This window comes from Podarcis gaigeae (assembly GCF_964106915.1).
Source record: "Podarcis gaigeae genome assembly, chromosome: 8".
Lineage (NCBI taxonomy): Eukaryota > Metazoa > Chordata > Lepidosauria > Squamata > Lacertidae > Podarcis > Podarcis gaigeae.
In genome coordinates, this window is record NC_139684.1 from 43392743 (window position 1) to 43408333 (window position 15591).

The window sequence follows — 15591 nt, forward strand, 5'->3', positions numbered from 1 at the left end:
GCCCAACGACCCACATTTGGTCCCTGCATCCTGCCTAGGTTTGGGCATGCTCGTCCCCACCCACCGCCCGCCACCGGGAGCCACAGATTTTCTGGGAATCTCGCAGTTTCTCCTCCTGCCCTGCTGGGAACCTGGTGAATGAGCAACTCACGTGGCAAAGGAAGCGGAACTGGTGGAACTTCCAGCGAAAGCTTCGGTCGTATGCTCCGGGTGACCCACCTTGCTTACTCCTGCAACAATAAACACGGCCTTAGTGGGGCCCTGGCCACATTCACATTTATTGGCTCTTGAGACTGACTGGTTTCCTTCTCTCCCACAGTTTAAGTTTGTGTGAACATTCCAGATTCATTAGATACCTTCCAAGAACACAGAGTGGATATCCTACAATCTTCAGCACTGTATCTGGAAGGTCCTAAAAGCTCCCACAATGCACTGCACCACCCCTCAAAGCCTGGCTGGCAAACAAGGCTCAGATGGCCAAAAATCCCTCCTCGCAAGGAATCCTCCATCTGGGAAGAAACCCACAGGCACCTGGAGGCTATGCTAGGCAGTGCCGAGAGGGCAGAGCGCCACGCAGGAGGGACTTACCCTGACTCAAACCCGGGACGGGGGTCTTTGAAGGTGGTAGTGCGGGTGTTGTGGTCCACAAAGTAACGCACCCGCTCGTTTGTATACTTCATCTCCCAGCCAGGTGGCAGCGCTGGCTCCTGGATCATCCTGAGCAGAGTAAGAAGTTCAATGGCAACACACACCTTGGCCTGATCTCTTTCCCCTGCCCAGACCCACCAACTGCAGCAGGAGGCAGCGGCAGCTTCTGCTCCTGGCGGCCTCAACCCAGCTCACAAAATGCTTCACCCATGCCCAGTATGCTAGCCCCAGTTCAGCCTTGGGCAGGAACCAGGAGCAGGCAGAGACAGTCTTGCTGGGCACAGTCATTCTGCCTGCTCACCAGGCTTGGAACTCAGGGCACATGCCCAAGGGCCTGAGAAGGAGCCTCCCCTGCCTGTCCCAGGAGGAACATTCCTTCAGCCGCTGGGAATGATGCAACTCAGGTCCATCTGTGGGGCCTGGTGGACAGCTTGAGGCCCCTTGCAGGCTTCCTATGCCTCTCTGCAGGCTGAAGAGACCTCACAGTTGCCCCAAGGCTACTAGACAGGAGTCCCGGAGTGCAAACCAGCAAAAGGAAGCCGAGCCTACCCCTGAGTGCGGGGGTCCTCCCATTGTGTGGTGCGGGTGTTGTGGTTCACGTAGTAGATTCGCCTGTTGTCCTGTCTTTTTTCTGGAAGGAGAAGGAAAGAATGGAGAGGTAATGTTAGTTTCCCTCTCTCTGGCTAGGCTGGATTGGGGCCCAGCAGAGAAATCTAATGGGGAATCCAGAACCAGCAGACACACAGCAGCCAGGCTCAGATGGGACGAGCCTGACATGCCAGCGTCTTCCAACATGCTCCCTGTCACAGCAGAGAATAGTGCCTCCAAGTCTTGCATGGAAGAGGCCCAAGACATACCAGCCTCTTCCCACAAGGAATCCATCTTTCCCCCACCTGGCACCCCTCCAGTTGGAGGTACCCTCTACTCCGCTGGCTAGGGCTGATGGGAGCTGGTGTCTCAAACATCTGGAAGGTCTCAGGTTGGGGACCACTTCTCCTCCTCCTCTAGGGGAACACAACTTGCATGCCAGTCAGCACCCCCTTGGCTCCGGCACAGCTCATCTCCCAGCCTCAGAGGCCTAGCTTTAGACGCCCATTTCCCAGAGAGGGAGGTGGTGCTCATGAATGAGAGTCTGTGATAACCTCCTTCCTCTGCAAGCTCACAAGCAGGACAGCCTCCCTCTCCCCCTTCCCTGCTCACTCACGCTCACCTCTACCCCACTACAACGCTTGCTCATTCCCCCCATTTCAGCTCTGAAGCCCTTGATGTTTCTACCACAGCAAGCAACCTAACGCCAGGCCTGCAAAAGGTGGGGAGGGGCTCAGTGCAACCCCCCTCCTGAACTTCCCCCAAACAGCTGGCCCTTCCTCTGACCTGGCAGCCCCAGCAGGGCTGTCCTGGAGACTCAGCAACTTGGGTTGGGAGCCTGGCCTGTGTGTGCAGGATCAGCCAAGGGCAAAGCAGATTTGTTGACTCCTAGGGAGAGAGTCTACTCCCACCCACCCCACCCCCATCACCACCCTGAGAGAGCAAGAAGAACCCACAGCCGTGGTAGCCTGTGCTCTTGAGGATCCAAACAGCAAGAAGGTGCATCACCACTGCCCCTTCCCTGCTTAACCCCAGGGCCGTCCCTCTCTCTCTTTCCCTGCCCAGGATGAGGGGCAAAGGGTCACATAAAACCTTTCAGGTCCTCATGATGATCCGGCAGATGGCCAGCAGGTGTCTGGCTACAGGGAACTCTGACAGCTGCGTCTGTTCATCCTCTTCAAACTCCCCTGACCACCACAAGGGCACTAGGTCTGCAAGACTGCCAAGAGCCAAACCCTGACATCTGTCTCTCTCTTAGACACCAGGACCCAGTTTCAGTGAGGCTGGATGCTCAGCCCTCTGTAGTAGTAGCAGCAGCAGCAGCAGCTGACAACCTCTCCTCCGTCTCCAGCCAAGGGAAGTTGCTGTTGATGCTCAGGCAAAGATCCCAGCAGCCCACAGTGGCATCGCTGGCCCAAGCCGCAATGATTTCTCTCGAGACTGTTTGCAAAGGGTCCCCCTGGTGAGAGCTGTCCCTTTCCAGGCATCCAAGAGCATCTCTCCTCAAGTCCATCCAGTCCTGTTTCTCAGCTCCTGAATCCCTGCAGGCAGTCCCTGCCTCTCCTGGGGCTGCTCTTGCCAAGGTCCTGAGTCCCAAATTGGGTGGGGTAGAGAATTGACCAAACACACACTAAATTTCAAAAACGAGCTCTCAATTCCTGATGTTTGGACTTCCAGACCCCACTCCCCCAACCCGCTGGACAGCCCAGTGGCCTCCCACAACATTTCTGCTAGGCCTTTTACAAGAGCACAACACACACACAGTCCAGTGTCAGCAACACAGATCCCATCTGGCCCCTGCAGCCCCTCTGGGCTTCTTCTGAATTCTCTTGCAAAGGTAGGGGGCAGGCGGGAAGAATGACTGTTGACATCCCTTGGTTTCGTTCTAATTGTCCCAGGGTCCAACAGGAGGCAGCATCCTCTCCCCATGCACACACACTTCCCTCCTTCCCCAGGGGTTAGGAGCAGATCAGTGAGCCCTGACTCCTTTGGCACATCTCAAGCTCCACAGTGGCTCTACATCCCAAGAATCACTTCTACCTGCTTCCCAAAGTGTCTCCACCATGGACAAGCTCTCTCCATTCCCTGTGCTACCTAGCATCACCTCCCCTTCTCCCCCAGGTGCAGCAGGGACAAGGCAGGCTCCAAGGGGAGCCCAGCAGAAGCGCCCACCCCCCTCCGAATAAGAGAAAGAGAAACCAATGAAGCCAGGGTTGGAAATGCACCACCGGCAGCAGAAGCATCGCTGGACTTGGGAGACAGTTTTGCAAGAGATCAGGATTTGAACTCAGAGCCCAGGCAGGTCTCGCTGGCCAAGTAACACAAACTCTCCGTGCCTGCCTGCCCTCAGCATTAAGGAAGAGAAGTCCACCCACCCCACCTACACCAAAGGCAGATGCAGTACAAGCAGCAGGAAGGGCAGCCCCAAGCCCAAGAAGCCAGGCAGTACTTACCCCAGCCAGGAGGAAGGGGGCCCAGCGGGTCATTGTCAGACGGGGCACCCGACGACTGGAGGGGGCAAAACAAACACCACGGGGGTTAGCAGAGAGAGTGCTGGAAGGCAGGATGGGGTCCAGCCGTTTTGCCCTCCACCCTGCCTTCTCTTCCCACCGCCCGCCAAGGTTGGCTAAAAAAACAACAGCACACACGTCGCAACCAACTGTGGGAACAGCAAATGCCTGAATGTGTGCGGCTTGGGGCAGAGGACAGGAGCGAAGGAGCTGCAAAAGCCCAGGTGGCAGGCAGGCAAGGGAGGGAGGCAAGAAAGCTGCTGCCCCTGTGCTGGCTGAGGCGACTGAGAGCCCCACCACAGTCCCACCTCCAACCTCCTCCAAGAACCACACACAACCGGGGGGGGGGGATATTGCAGGCCTTTCCAATGAAATCATTCCCACAAGCCCTGTCCACGCCCAGAGCTTCCTGGCTGGGCCTGCGGGCTGCTTGCCTCCTCCTCCTCCCTCTCCTCCCTCCCTGCCTGCCCTGCCTCCCTCACAGAGGACCGTGAAACCCAACGGCCGGGCGCGAGATGCTCACGGACTGAGGGAACATTCATGCCGCACAGACAGGCGTTTCCCCCACAGCCCCCCACAGGTCCAGGCCCCATACAAAGCACCTTTATCCAACTCCAGGCAGGCTGGGCTGGGAGACCCATTTCAAGCCTGCTGGGCAAGCTGGGGAGGGGGAGACAGTTCCTCAGCAGCGCGCTGTTTAGATTAGGCCCCCTCCCTCGAGCGTCTCTGGAGAAAGCCAGGCCAGACAAGAACTCCTGGGACCTGGAGGCTCACGTCAAAAGACTTTTCGCTCAGAGTCCCATTCCTGTCACACCCCTCAAAAAGCTGGGGTCGCCTTCCTGGGAACAGCAACTCCATTATTGGCCAGCAAAGTCACAACAAGGCGAACAATGGTGCCCTCTGAACACCTTTCCACGTGGAGGGAGCTGCTCTGGTGTGGTAAAGAGCAGTTTTCTCCACACTGTAATGTGTGGTCGGCTGTGGGGTGGCTGTAGAGGCAGAGAATAAGCCATCGGCCCAACAGAAGGGAATAACAACAAGATGCAGGCCTCTATTTTGACCACCACGGTGCTGCCAGGGTCTTGTGCCTCCTGTGTTGTGGAGTGGGGATCAGGTTCCCAAGCCACGGAAGGCCAGCAGGCTCTCACAACAAGTCCTGACCCTGCAGTGCACCCAGACTGGGGTCCGCATCATATATTCTTGGAGAGTCCTGCCCATCACCATCTAATGTAAGAGTGGCAGGAGGGGAGCCTGACTGACATCTTCCTTCAGGACAGCCAGCAGTACTGGCAATCAAAAAAGGGAGCTTCACACCAGATCTGTTCACAGGACTAGGGAAACACAGTCTCCCCTTACCCCAATTCCCTGAATTTCAAGCAGACATTTCTAGTCGCTCATGCCTAAATGAAAACTGGCCACTTTCCACACTCCAAGCCACAGGCACCACATTCACAAGGCCTCCTTAAGGGTACATTAGACACAGAACAGTGGTGTTCTTACAGGGCCATTGGGCAGAGGGATTGTGCAGGGCCCCATGAGCTCAGGAGCTATGCCTGCTTCTGGCCTCACTAAGGAGCAGGGGGGTCCTGTGAGTAGCAGCCAGGAGGGGAACCTCAGGGCCTTCTCTTTCAGTTTCATGTTGTTTTACTCTTGGCTGCTCCTTTCTCAATATATACTGTTTCATTGCCTTTTATTACTTGTTGTAAGCTGCCCTGGGATCTCTGTTACAGGGCTGCCTATGGATAGTGACAATGAAACAAACAATATTAGTAATGGAATCAGCTCTCAGAGCCCTCAAGGGAAGGCTCCAGAGCAACACTAGACTGCAGCAGGGGCAGGACCAAGGCAGCCAGCAGGCAATGGCTACCAAAGCCGCAAAAAGAGGGGGCTATGGAAGGGACCTGTCTGTAAGCTAACCAAGTCCCCTTGCAGCTCTTCCTCTGCAGGTCTCTTCTGCTGCAGGTATTAGTAGGATGCACGCCCTCCTGGTACCCAGTTCTCCTGGGCTATTTCTCTGCAGCCTAGAGCACTGCTCTCGCAGCCCAGCAAAGGGACTGGTGGCTGTGGGAAGGCGGCAGAGCCGCTCTGTGCAGTTTGGCTGGCTGGGGCTGGGAACACCCTCACCTGGTAGAGAAATCTTTGGCTGAATTGCTGCATGGCTCCTTGAAGCTGGTTGCGCTGGCTCTGCCACTGCTCATAGTTGCGCACGTACTCGGCGGTGGGGCGCTGCCACGTGGTCGTGCGAGTGTTGTGGTCCACATAGTAGTACCTGCCACGGGGATCCACTCGTTTCTCCCAGCTGCAGGGGCGAAAGAAGAGCCTAATCTTTCTGTTTCTCTCTCTCTCTCTCTCTCTCTCTCTCTCTCTCTCTCTCTCTCACACACACACACACACACACACACACACAAATACACATATGGCAGATGAATCCTCTTCTATCATCATGGGAACTTCTTTTGCCAAGGACTGTTTCTGGACCAGAGGTGGCTTTTGGGGTTGGATGAAGAATTTTCCCTTCTTCAGGCACCCCAGATGTTCTTCCATAATTCTGCCAGTATCCAAGCAATTAACCTTCTTCAACCCACACACCCCTTTAGGGTAACAGATTTGGGAGGTGGAGTTCGGCCTTCTCTGGCCAGAGCTGCACTCCCCTTACAGGGTTAGGTTTGAAGGATGGGGGGGGGGCATGTCCTGTTAAAACCAGCCCCGTCCTTAGAACCCCAAGCAATTTTCACAGCTTGAAGCCCCTTTCACCAGTGATGGCTAGAGTGCCAACTTGATGCCCCTCTTGGAGAGAGAATGTGCTGGGCTCAGGTACCACATTGTTTGGCCATGTGCCCTTGAAGAAGACTCAGAAACTTTGACTAGTAAAGAACATGGCAACAGGGACCAGGTATATGGAAGACACCTGGCCAGTCTTAAAAGCATCTGCACTGGGCACAGCTCAAGGTGTTAGTTCTTACCTTCAAAGCCCTAAACAGCTTAGGGTCCTGTGCCCAGTGCAGATGCTTTTCCAAGCTCCCCCATCTTCTGAAGCAAAGTTGGTAGGTGAGGAAGGAAAGGGCCGCCCAAGCAGTGGAATGCTCTCCCCAAGAAGCCTTGCCTGCTAGACACTCTGCTCTCCTTCCAGTGCCAAGTGGACCTTTAAGCTGATTTAAATGTGTTCCAAAGCTGGTGTTTTGTAGGCGTGCTTTTCACGACTATTCCACTACTGCTATTTTAATTAATTAATGCTGTTATTTGCATTTTTTAAAGAGCAAGTAGCTCTAAAAGCCTTTGGACCAAAGAGCAAAATGTGCACTTTTGTAATGAAAACAATCAAGCAGGTTGTCCTTGTACCAGATATATATGTGTGTGTGTGTGTGTGTGTGTGTGTGTGAGATCACATATGTTAGGATCTTGTGAAGAGCATCTGCTTCCCACAGCACGCCCAGCCACCCTCCTTGGAGTATCTCCAGACCAGATCCTGCAAAGCACGCTCATGTCAGAGTACCTACCCTGGTGGAAGAGGACGCTCCCAGGTGGTGGTCTTTGTGTTGTGGTCCACGTAATACACTCTCCCATTTGGCAGCTCTCGTTGCTCCCACCTGAAGGACAGAAAGAAAGAGAGGAGGCACAGAGTGAGAAGGGGACGGAGGGCCCATTTTGTGAGCCAGGGCAACCCTTGCTGCTATTACTTATTTCTAGCCTTTTCCAGAGCATGAAGAACTTTGTGACTCTCACTTTGTCTATTACTCCAACAGCCCTGTCAAGTAGGCACAGTGGCTTACTCAAGCTGCCCTATGAGCAAAGGCACAGGACCCCCTCCTCTGCACCCACTGGCTCCAACTGTATAGCAATACTCCAGCCAGATCCAAGGGTGCTGTCAAGGTTTGGGGGCCCCAACAACTTCTGCAGGACCTACAGCTCCCAAAAGGCATCAGCAGGCACACATAACAGCCCATCTTTGTTTTGCTTTGGCCAATCACAGCAAGATTAAGGAGCAATCCCTGATTGGGCAACGCTTTCACCAAGAACAGTCTGCCATTTAAGCAACTCATAAGGGCTAGAAACTTTATTTTTTTTAAAAAAAAAAAAACAGGATATATGAGACTACATTACTGTGGAGATGCAGAATGCAACTCTTAAATATCCCCAGCCAAACTCCAGAAGGCTCTGCAGAGGATCATAAATGGCCACCAATCTGCAAGAAGGAATGCCTTCCACTCCAGAGGGCAGGGCACTGCCATGCCATAAAGCCAAGACGTGGCTCAGGAAGGTGGCTGCCCAGGCAATAGGCTCGCCATCCTCCTGGGCTACCTCTGCTCTGAATGGAGACAAGACTTGCTGGTAGCAAAACAGCAGTACTGAGGTCACCTTGCCGTCCAAGCGAGACGCCCTGCCTTACGTAAAGAACCACAGCCCGCGCCTGCTGCAAGGGAGCATAATGCACCTCTTTGTATGCACGAGACGAGGCGCGAACTGGTGTACACGCCGCCGTGTTAATGAGAGCCGCTGTCCCCGACGCAGGAGCAACGCTGATAGGAACCAGATGCAGGTCGGGGAGGGGCGGGGGGAGAGGAGGTGTCTGTTCTGCCGTCAGCCCAGAGGGAGAGGGAGTGAGCCAGAGAGCCTGTGTGTGACAGCAGGATGCCCCTTCCCCACAAGGATCCCAGCTTTGCACAGCAGCACCCCTTCTGGTCCTCCTCACTGAGGGCCATGTCGTGGGTCTCCCAGGAACATGAACACCCCACCCCCACCCCACATATGGAACAGTTTAGTCCCATGGCTTTCCACAGCCTCCTGCACTCCCCGCTCCAGCTGTATGTATGTGAGAGGCTTTTGTGCTTGCCACGTTGAGTGCAGATGTTAAGGGAGAGCAGCATAAAGGCAGCCTACAGCACCCCCGCCCCTCTGATGGGCTACCTCCCGGCAAGCCTGTTTATGCCCATGCAAATGGAGTGGCCTGAAGCAGGCGCCCAACGCAGCCAAGCAAAACACTGCCGGGCTGCCAACAGGAGGAGCTGGAAGCGGCCTGCATGCGCGCGCATTCACACCAGGGCTTGGAAGTGCCTGTGGACTTGCCCCACCAGAGGCCCTGAGATCCCTCAGCCACAGAAGCAGGGGAAACTTGGCTTGTACACAGCGCAGTCCCCACCCAACACCCACACAAGCTCCTTGCTATATAGCAGGGGACCGTCAGCACCAGGATCCTTAAAGTCTTGGCTGTAGGCTGTGGGATGCACCCTCCATTTCAGGAGCATCTCTGCATAAAGGCGTCAGGTGCCCCCCTTGCCTCCTGGACCTCAGGCACACCACAGTACGTGAGCAGGAAGGGAGGAGAGCTCCAGCAGGAAGAAAGAGCCTTTTGAGACGCCCTGGACTTTTCCAGCTGTCTGCAAACAGGAAGTGGCCTGAAAACAGTAGCGCTCACACGCCCGGCATAAAGGCGCTCTGAGCTGCTGGCCCCCCAATTACCTGCAAGTGATGCAAACACACACATGAGACTCTGAACCGAGAGGCCAGAAGGAAAACAGATGGCTCCCTTCATCGGAAATGCAGGAGTCAGGAGGTGGTGTTTGGGCATCGGAAGGCTCAACAGAAATAGCCACATTGCAGGACCAGGAAGGATGGAAGGAAGGAGAACAGGTGCAGCTGAGGAGTCACAACTGTCGAGTTCACAACTTAATCATAACCCTAGTAATCCAGACTCTGCTCCTAGATCAGGCATCCTCAGAGCTGGACCTCAGTCACAGCCAGTCCCCTTCCTCCCTAAAACTCCAGGTCTTGCAAAAATACTGTAACATTCCTCTAAGGATGATAATACTTAGCATTCGTATTTCTTAAATGCAGAAGGGGATTCACAGATATGATCACAGTAATCACTGAAACTGTCTTGTGAGGTAGGCCTGGGGCCCCACCCTGCTTAGAAAGAGAGAACTTTGGAAGAGACAAGAGAGCAGGAGTTCCCGCAAGGATAAACTCTACTCCCAGCGAACAGCCTCTAATTCAGAAACATACTTTTTAAAGGTTTCAACTCCCTGGTGACCCATCCCGACCTCCCCCTGGTTGGCTAAGGCTGCGGGCATTCATGACATGGCCAAGGTGCCCAAACAGAGAGCAGGATACCACTTACCCAGAGGGCAGCACCTCCAGAGTCTGTGCTGCTGGCTGAGAAGGCTGGGCCTCTGAGCTGGGGGCAGATTCCCCTGCCCTTGGAGAGTCATGAGCTGTGCCAGAGCTGGAGGTCGCACCTGACATAGCCTCAGGTGGCACAGCCTGTTCATCTTCAAGGACATCGAGGGTGGAACTGGCAGGTTCACCATTCACTGAAAGAGAGGGGAGCGATTATGGCAGAGTTGAGGGGATGCTGATGCCTCCTAAGAACATACCAGGAGCCATCAGGCCAAGGGCCCATCTAGTCCAGCATCCTGTTCTCACAGTGGCCAACCAAATGCCTGTGGGAAGCCTGCAAGCAGGACCTGAGCAAAAGAGCACTCTGCCCTCCTGTGGTTTCCAGCTGCCTCTGACAGTGAGGGCAGAACACAGCCATTTGGCCTAGTAGCCAACTGTAACCCTGCCCTGAATTTGTCTAATCCTCTTTTGAAGCCATCCAAGTTGGGGGCTACCACTGCCTACTGGGGAAGCAAATTCCATAGCTTAACTGCCTGCTGTGTGAATAAGTCCTTCTTTCTGTCTGTTCTGAATATTCCACCATCCAGCTTCATTAGGTAGCCTCATGTTCTTGTGTTGAGAGAGAGAAAAACCTTTCTCTATCCAATGTCTCCATGCCATGTGCAGTTTTGTAAACTCCTTTTGCATCACCTTCTACTCATTTTGTCTCTAAACTAAGCAGCCCCAAATGCTGCAACCTTTCATCACAGAGGAGTTCCTCCATCCCCTTGATCATTCTGGCTGCCCCTTTCCCAACGGTCTCCAGATCTACAATATCCTTTTGGAGGTGAAGCGTCCAGAAGTATACACAGCATTCCAAATGTGGTTGCATCATAGATTTTGATAACAGCATGGGCCATTTTAGTATCAATTCCAGCTACCACGCACTGGGCCAACATCTTCATCAAGCTCTCCACTAGGACCCCAAAGTCTCATTCCTGGTCCGTCACCACCACCCTGAAAAGGGCCCAGAGTTTCCCCAATGGCAACCTCTGTCTGTAGAGCATAGATGGTCAAGTAAAACTGGGGAAGTGACATGGGGGAGCTAATCTTTCATCTACAGGTCGCACCTCAAAGTTACATTAATGCAGGTGGGAGAGCAATGCAGGTCCTCCACAAGTGAGGTGGCACACAGGGCTGGCCTTACAGCTTCAGAGGAGAGACCATCACCTCCTCCTTCTCCTCTCTCTCCACTCTCACCTGTGCCATTCACTGTGCCACTCTGGGTCTTGCCTGCTGGCTGCTGCTGGACTCTGGGACTGGGGCTTTGCTCCCCATTGGCCGTGCTCTGCCTGGCCCCTCCAGCCACATGTCTGTGTGCCCTGCAGAAGAAATAGTCAAGAGGTGAGGGGTGTGTCTCCTGAGTTTCCACAGATCATCATATTCCTTGTAGGCGGGAGGGTGGAAGGCTGATGGCTGGGCCTGTTCTCCATGACATTGCATACCTCATCCTGCACCAAAATAGCACAGATCAGTCATGCAAACTGAGTCCATGGACATGTAGTTGCAAGATCATGGCAATTGCGGTTACATAATAGTCACAACTGCAAGTGGAATGGAGGGAAGAGGGTAAGCAAACATTACAGGGACCTGACACCCCCCCCCCCAGGTTTTGGTGGTTTCATCAGGTTTCTGTCAACAGACATAAGGACTAGAAACATGCCAGGAGGAAAACAGAAGACAAGAGGAGTTTGCGCTGGTTTGAGACATTCCGCATCTCTGCACACAGCAGGAGTGTGTGGAAGTCATACTATGTTATCCTCACAACAAACCTGTGAGGTAGGTGAGGCTGAGAAAGAGAATGACTGGTCCAAGTTTGTAAGAATGTAAGAATGCTTACATTTCTAAGAATGTAAGTAGAACCCTGCTGGATGAGGTCAATGACCCGTCTAGTACAGCATCCTGTTCTAACAGCGACCAACCAGATGCCTCTTATGGGAAGACTGCAAGCTGGATCCAAGTACAACAGCCACACTCAGCGCACCTGCAATTCCCAGCAACTAGTATTCAGCAGAGGTGGGTCATTCTGGGGGCTCCACGGCTGGGTGGGAATCTGAGCCTGGGCCTCTCCAATCCTAGCCTGACACCCTCTAGCTGCTATAATACTACCTCCACCTCAGCTGGAAACTCTCCATGTGTCTGTTTTCATAGTGCTCTTATACAATGTTCAAAATGTGGAGAGCAAGTTTATTGGACCTGCCTTAAGCTTCCATGTGCTTGTCTGAATTTTTTTTTCTTTTTAAAGAAATACATTAAGGGTTAGAAGAACAACGCAAAACCAGGACGAAATCCTGGACAGTTTCATATTAGTGCACGCAGAGCGAGATGGTAAGGTTTTTGGCACAGGACTTGCGCAGACATCACTAGGAATGGCTCACCCACCCCACCCTCTGGGGATAAACAACCTCTGGACCTCCAGGGGTGTTTTTTAGAAACCCAAATTGCCCATTTCCGCTGTGTTGCGCAGGTTGTGTAGGCCCAAATTAGCCGTCCTGCCAAGGCTATCTTCCTACAGGGCTCCTAACTTGGCATCGTCTTTTAATAGACGTGTGGAAATAAACCAGAGGAGGTCACATGGCAGAGCTCACGGGGAACAGCAGCTGCTTAAAATAGGAGCCTGGAAAAGAGGGCAGGCAGCACCAGTGGGAGGAACAGGCTGGGGACAGCAGGCGATGGGGCAATTTCCCCATAAGCAGAGTAAATGGGGGGGGGGCAGGGAGCAGGGCTGATCCTGGGTAGAGAGGGGAGGCACGACCTGTAATAGGCCCTAATCCCCACTTCCAACACGCATGCAGAGAAAGCTCCAGAGATTCTGGCCTGGAGTCCAGAGAGTCAGGCTGTTTCAAAGTCAAGGAGGCGAGATCAAAATAAGGCCCTGCAGCAGCTGGGTCAGGTCAAACAGGGCCCATCTAATCCAGCATCCTGTTCCCACAGTGCCCAACCAGAACCACAGGATCCCCAGGATATGCTGGCTTATCAAGACACTGTCTAAGCATCTCCTCTCCAAGTGCAGTTGGGGGGGGGGGTAGGAGCAAAGGGCATGAGGGGGAAAGGAAACCAGCACCAAGCTGGCCTTGGTAGGAATGAGCAACCCCACTGGGAGAAGGACTCAGGGAAGTAGCAAGGGGAAGGGGGCACAATGGGGAAGGCGACACCAAGGACAGCAGAGAGCAAGGAGAAGGTCCCCCATCCCCCCGCCCAAGGAGAAGCAGGAAAAAGACAGTGGAGGAGGGGCAGCCCATGAGGGGACCCAGCAGTGAGAGGGCCCATCTCTGCTGTGCAAATGCAGGGAAGCACTTTGCAAACAGGCACGAGTGATCGATCCTGGTCACAGGGTGGTGTTGCCAGCCCTCCTCAGCCAGGGAAGTGCTAGGCAGTCAACACAAGGCTGAGAAATTCCTCTGATCTGTGCAAAAGGTGGTGGTGGTGGTGGTGGTAGAACAGGAGAGAGGACCACCAGCCACAAGTGTTTGTTTCTGAAAACGGAGCCCAAGGTCCCCCCCCCCTCCCATCCCCTTTTCTCCTTTCTTTAGAAACTGTTTCCCAAGACACACAGATCTGGGGGGGGGGGCGACGACACACACTCACCCCAAACATGTCACCTTGGAACCTCTCTGATCAGAGACAGCACAAAATGAGAGAGCAGGCACCTTTGTTGTAGCCTGTTTGCGAATTGCCCTGAGATGTTCCTCAGCTGCTTATGGAAGCAAATCCCACTCTAATCCCACCCACACCAGTTTCACCCCAAAGCAGCCATCCAGGGAGGGAAGTGCGGCTCACTAGGGAATTTGGCATCCCAGCATCAAAGTTTTCCTGCAAGGGCCCAATTTTGCACAACAATGAAGAAACAGGCCAGGGACAAAAACTAAACTCCTTGTTGCCTGCCTCTGACCAGCAATGTCAGTAGTAGTAATGATGATAAATAAATAAATAATCTTATTTCTCCTGGAAGTAGACCCCTTAGAGTGGGTCATGCAGCTAGCTGCCTGGAGAGACCAGGATGCAAATCAAGGTTGCTCCAGACGCTCTTGGCCCATCACTCAGCCATCCCTGCAAAGCGTCTTGTTATCCAAAGGTCAGCTTGAACTTTCCCTTTCAAGAGCTGCCTATTCCATGGGAGACTAAATAAGGCCTAGGAAGGCTCATGGCCCATTCATGTGTCCAACGGAGAAATCATGGAACAGACTGAGGTTTTCACTGCTCCAGAGAACGCATCCAGAATCTGTCCAGTACCCTGATTAGATCCAACAGCTGCACAGAGCCAGGACTGAAAGAATTTGCTGTTCCTCTCAGGGCATAAGGTTCTTTACACCGCTGCCCTTTTTAAAAAGAAGCAAGTCTCTAGACCTTATGGCATCAAGGAGAAGCCAAGAATGTTGTGAGTGCTCTTGCCCTCCTATCCAGCTTGTCGGCTTCCCAGCGGGGCAGCTGGTTGGCCACTGTGGAACCCAGAATGCTGGACTAGGTGACCCACCAGCCAGGCTCTTCTGAGGATGTTCTTCTGAGCAGAACCACATGAAGGCTGCAGAAGATGCCTGGGTCTGTTTGGAAGGGCCGTTCCAGGAGCTTGGTGAGGGCCAAAAGTTCAACTCCCTGAAAGCTCTTCCCATCTGCAGAAGCCAATATGTTTTATTCAGGGGAATCAAACTTCTTTTGGTGGAGGATACGGGGGCTTCTGGGGGCCCTGCACAAACAGAGCCAGGAAGGCACAAGGAAGCAGCCAGAGGAAAAAGGACACTGGGGAAGAGTCCTCCCTGGATATGGGGCTGAGTGCTGCAATGTAGGGAAGAATGGGACCTGGTGAAGGAAGCTGGTAGGCTGGCTGGCCACCCATCATCTTGGGAGAAGCAGTATGGTTCCCTTGCCAGTGGGGTGCTAAATTCAGCACCACACCGGCAACAGTACACAAACACAACACAGCTGTGGCCAGAGAGTGGAAGGAAGGGCCAAGCAGAGCCCCCTTGGCAAGCCCCTTGCCCTGCTTTCTGGGCAGCTGCTCAGATCAAGCATTTTTTGCCAGGGTCAGCAGGCTCTGATTGGAAGGAGAAGGAGAACTATCAGTCTCCAGGGGACTCTTCTCTAAAGCCAAAGTACCCCTCAATGATTGCCCGCACTTTCCACACACCAGATAATGGGTGGTGCTTGAGCAAGAGAGCAAGGGTACCAAATGTAGCCCACTACCAACCGTGTCCTGGAGCTGCAATTCCCCTGCTACCAAATGCTCCTCTTGCCACAGAGGGATGCAGTAGCCCTTATCTGGTCTTCCCAACTCTGACCCAGATGCACATGGCCCAGCCTGACTCCTCAAAAAAGGCAGTTCCCAGTCTCCCCCTGCCCACCCAGGCCTTTCTAGCCTCTTTCCTGCCTCTGTCCTGGCTTACCTCCCAATCTCCCTGTCCTCTTCTTTGTCTCTTTCCATCATGGCTTACCCTGCCCTGTGTGCTGACCATCAGAGGCTCCAGAGTGGCCACCTGCAGCCATCCAAAATGCCACGGCAGAGCAGAGGGGAACACTTACCTGGACCTGCCGCCAAAGCAGTTGGTGCTGGGGGCCTGGTGCCTGCTCTCTGGGGATGAGGCCAGACCACAGGGATCCCTCCCGGCTGCCTGGGACCCTGAAGGAACAAGGAAGCAAAGAACTGGTCAGAATAGGACCCTGGCAGGCAGGCCAAAAGCCAAGCCCTGGCAACAGC

At 53.8% G+C, this 15591-nt stretch overlaps 2 protein-coding genes across 2 annotated transcripts in view; one reads left to right on the forward strand and one right to left on the reverse strand.

The window, feature by feature from the left end:
* Window positions 1-15591, forward strand: part of NQO1 (NAD(P)H quinone dehydrogenase 1) — a 178533-nt gene that overhangs the window by 134974 nt on the left and 27968 nt on the right. The gene's annotated exons all lie outside the window — the stretch shown is intronic.
* WWP2 (WW domain containing E3 ubiquitin protein ligase 2) overlaps window positions 1-15591 on the reverse strand; it is a 37707-nt gene that overhangs the window by 8564 nt on the left and 13552 nt on the right. Inside the window, 9 exon segments of the mRNA XM_083753081.1 lie at window positions 152-230; window positions 589-717; window positions 1198-1279; window positions 3690-3744; window positions 5871-6045; window positions 7244-7333; window positions 9862-10054; window positions 11100-11221; window positions 15417-15513. Of these exon segments, the coding sequence (XP_083609207.1) occupies window positions 152-230; window positions 589-717; window positions 1198-1279; window positions 3690-3744; window positions 5871-6045; window positions 7244-7333; window positions 9862-10054; window positions 11100-11221; window positions 15417-15513 (1022 nt within the window).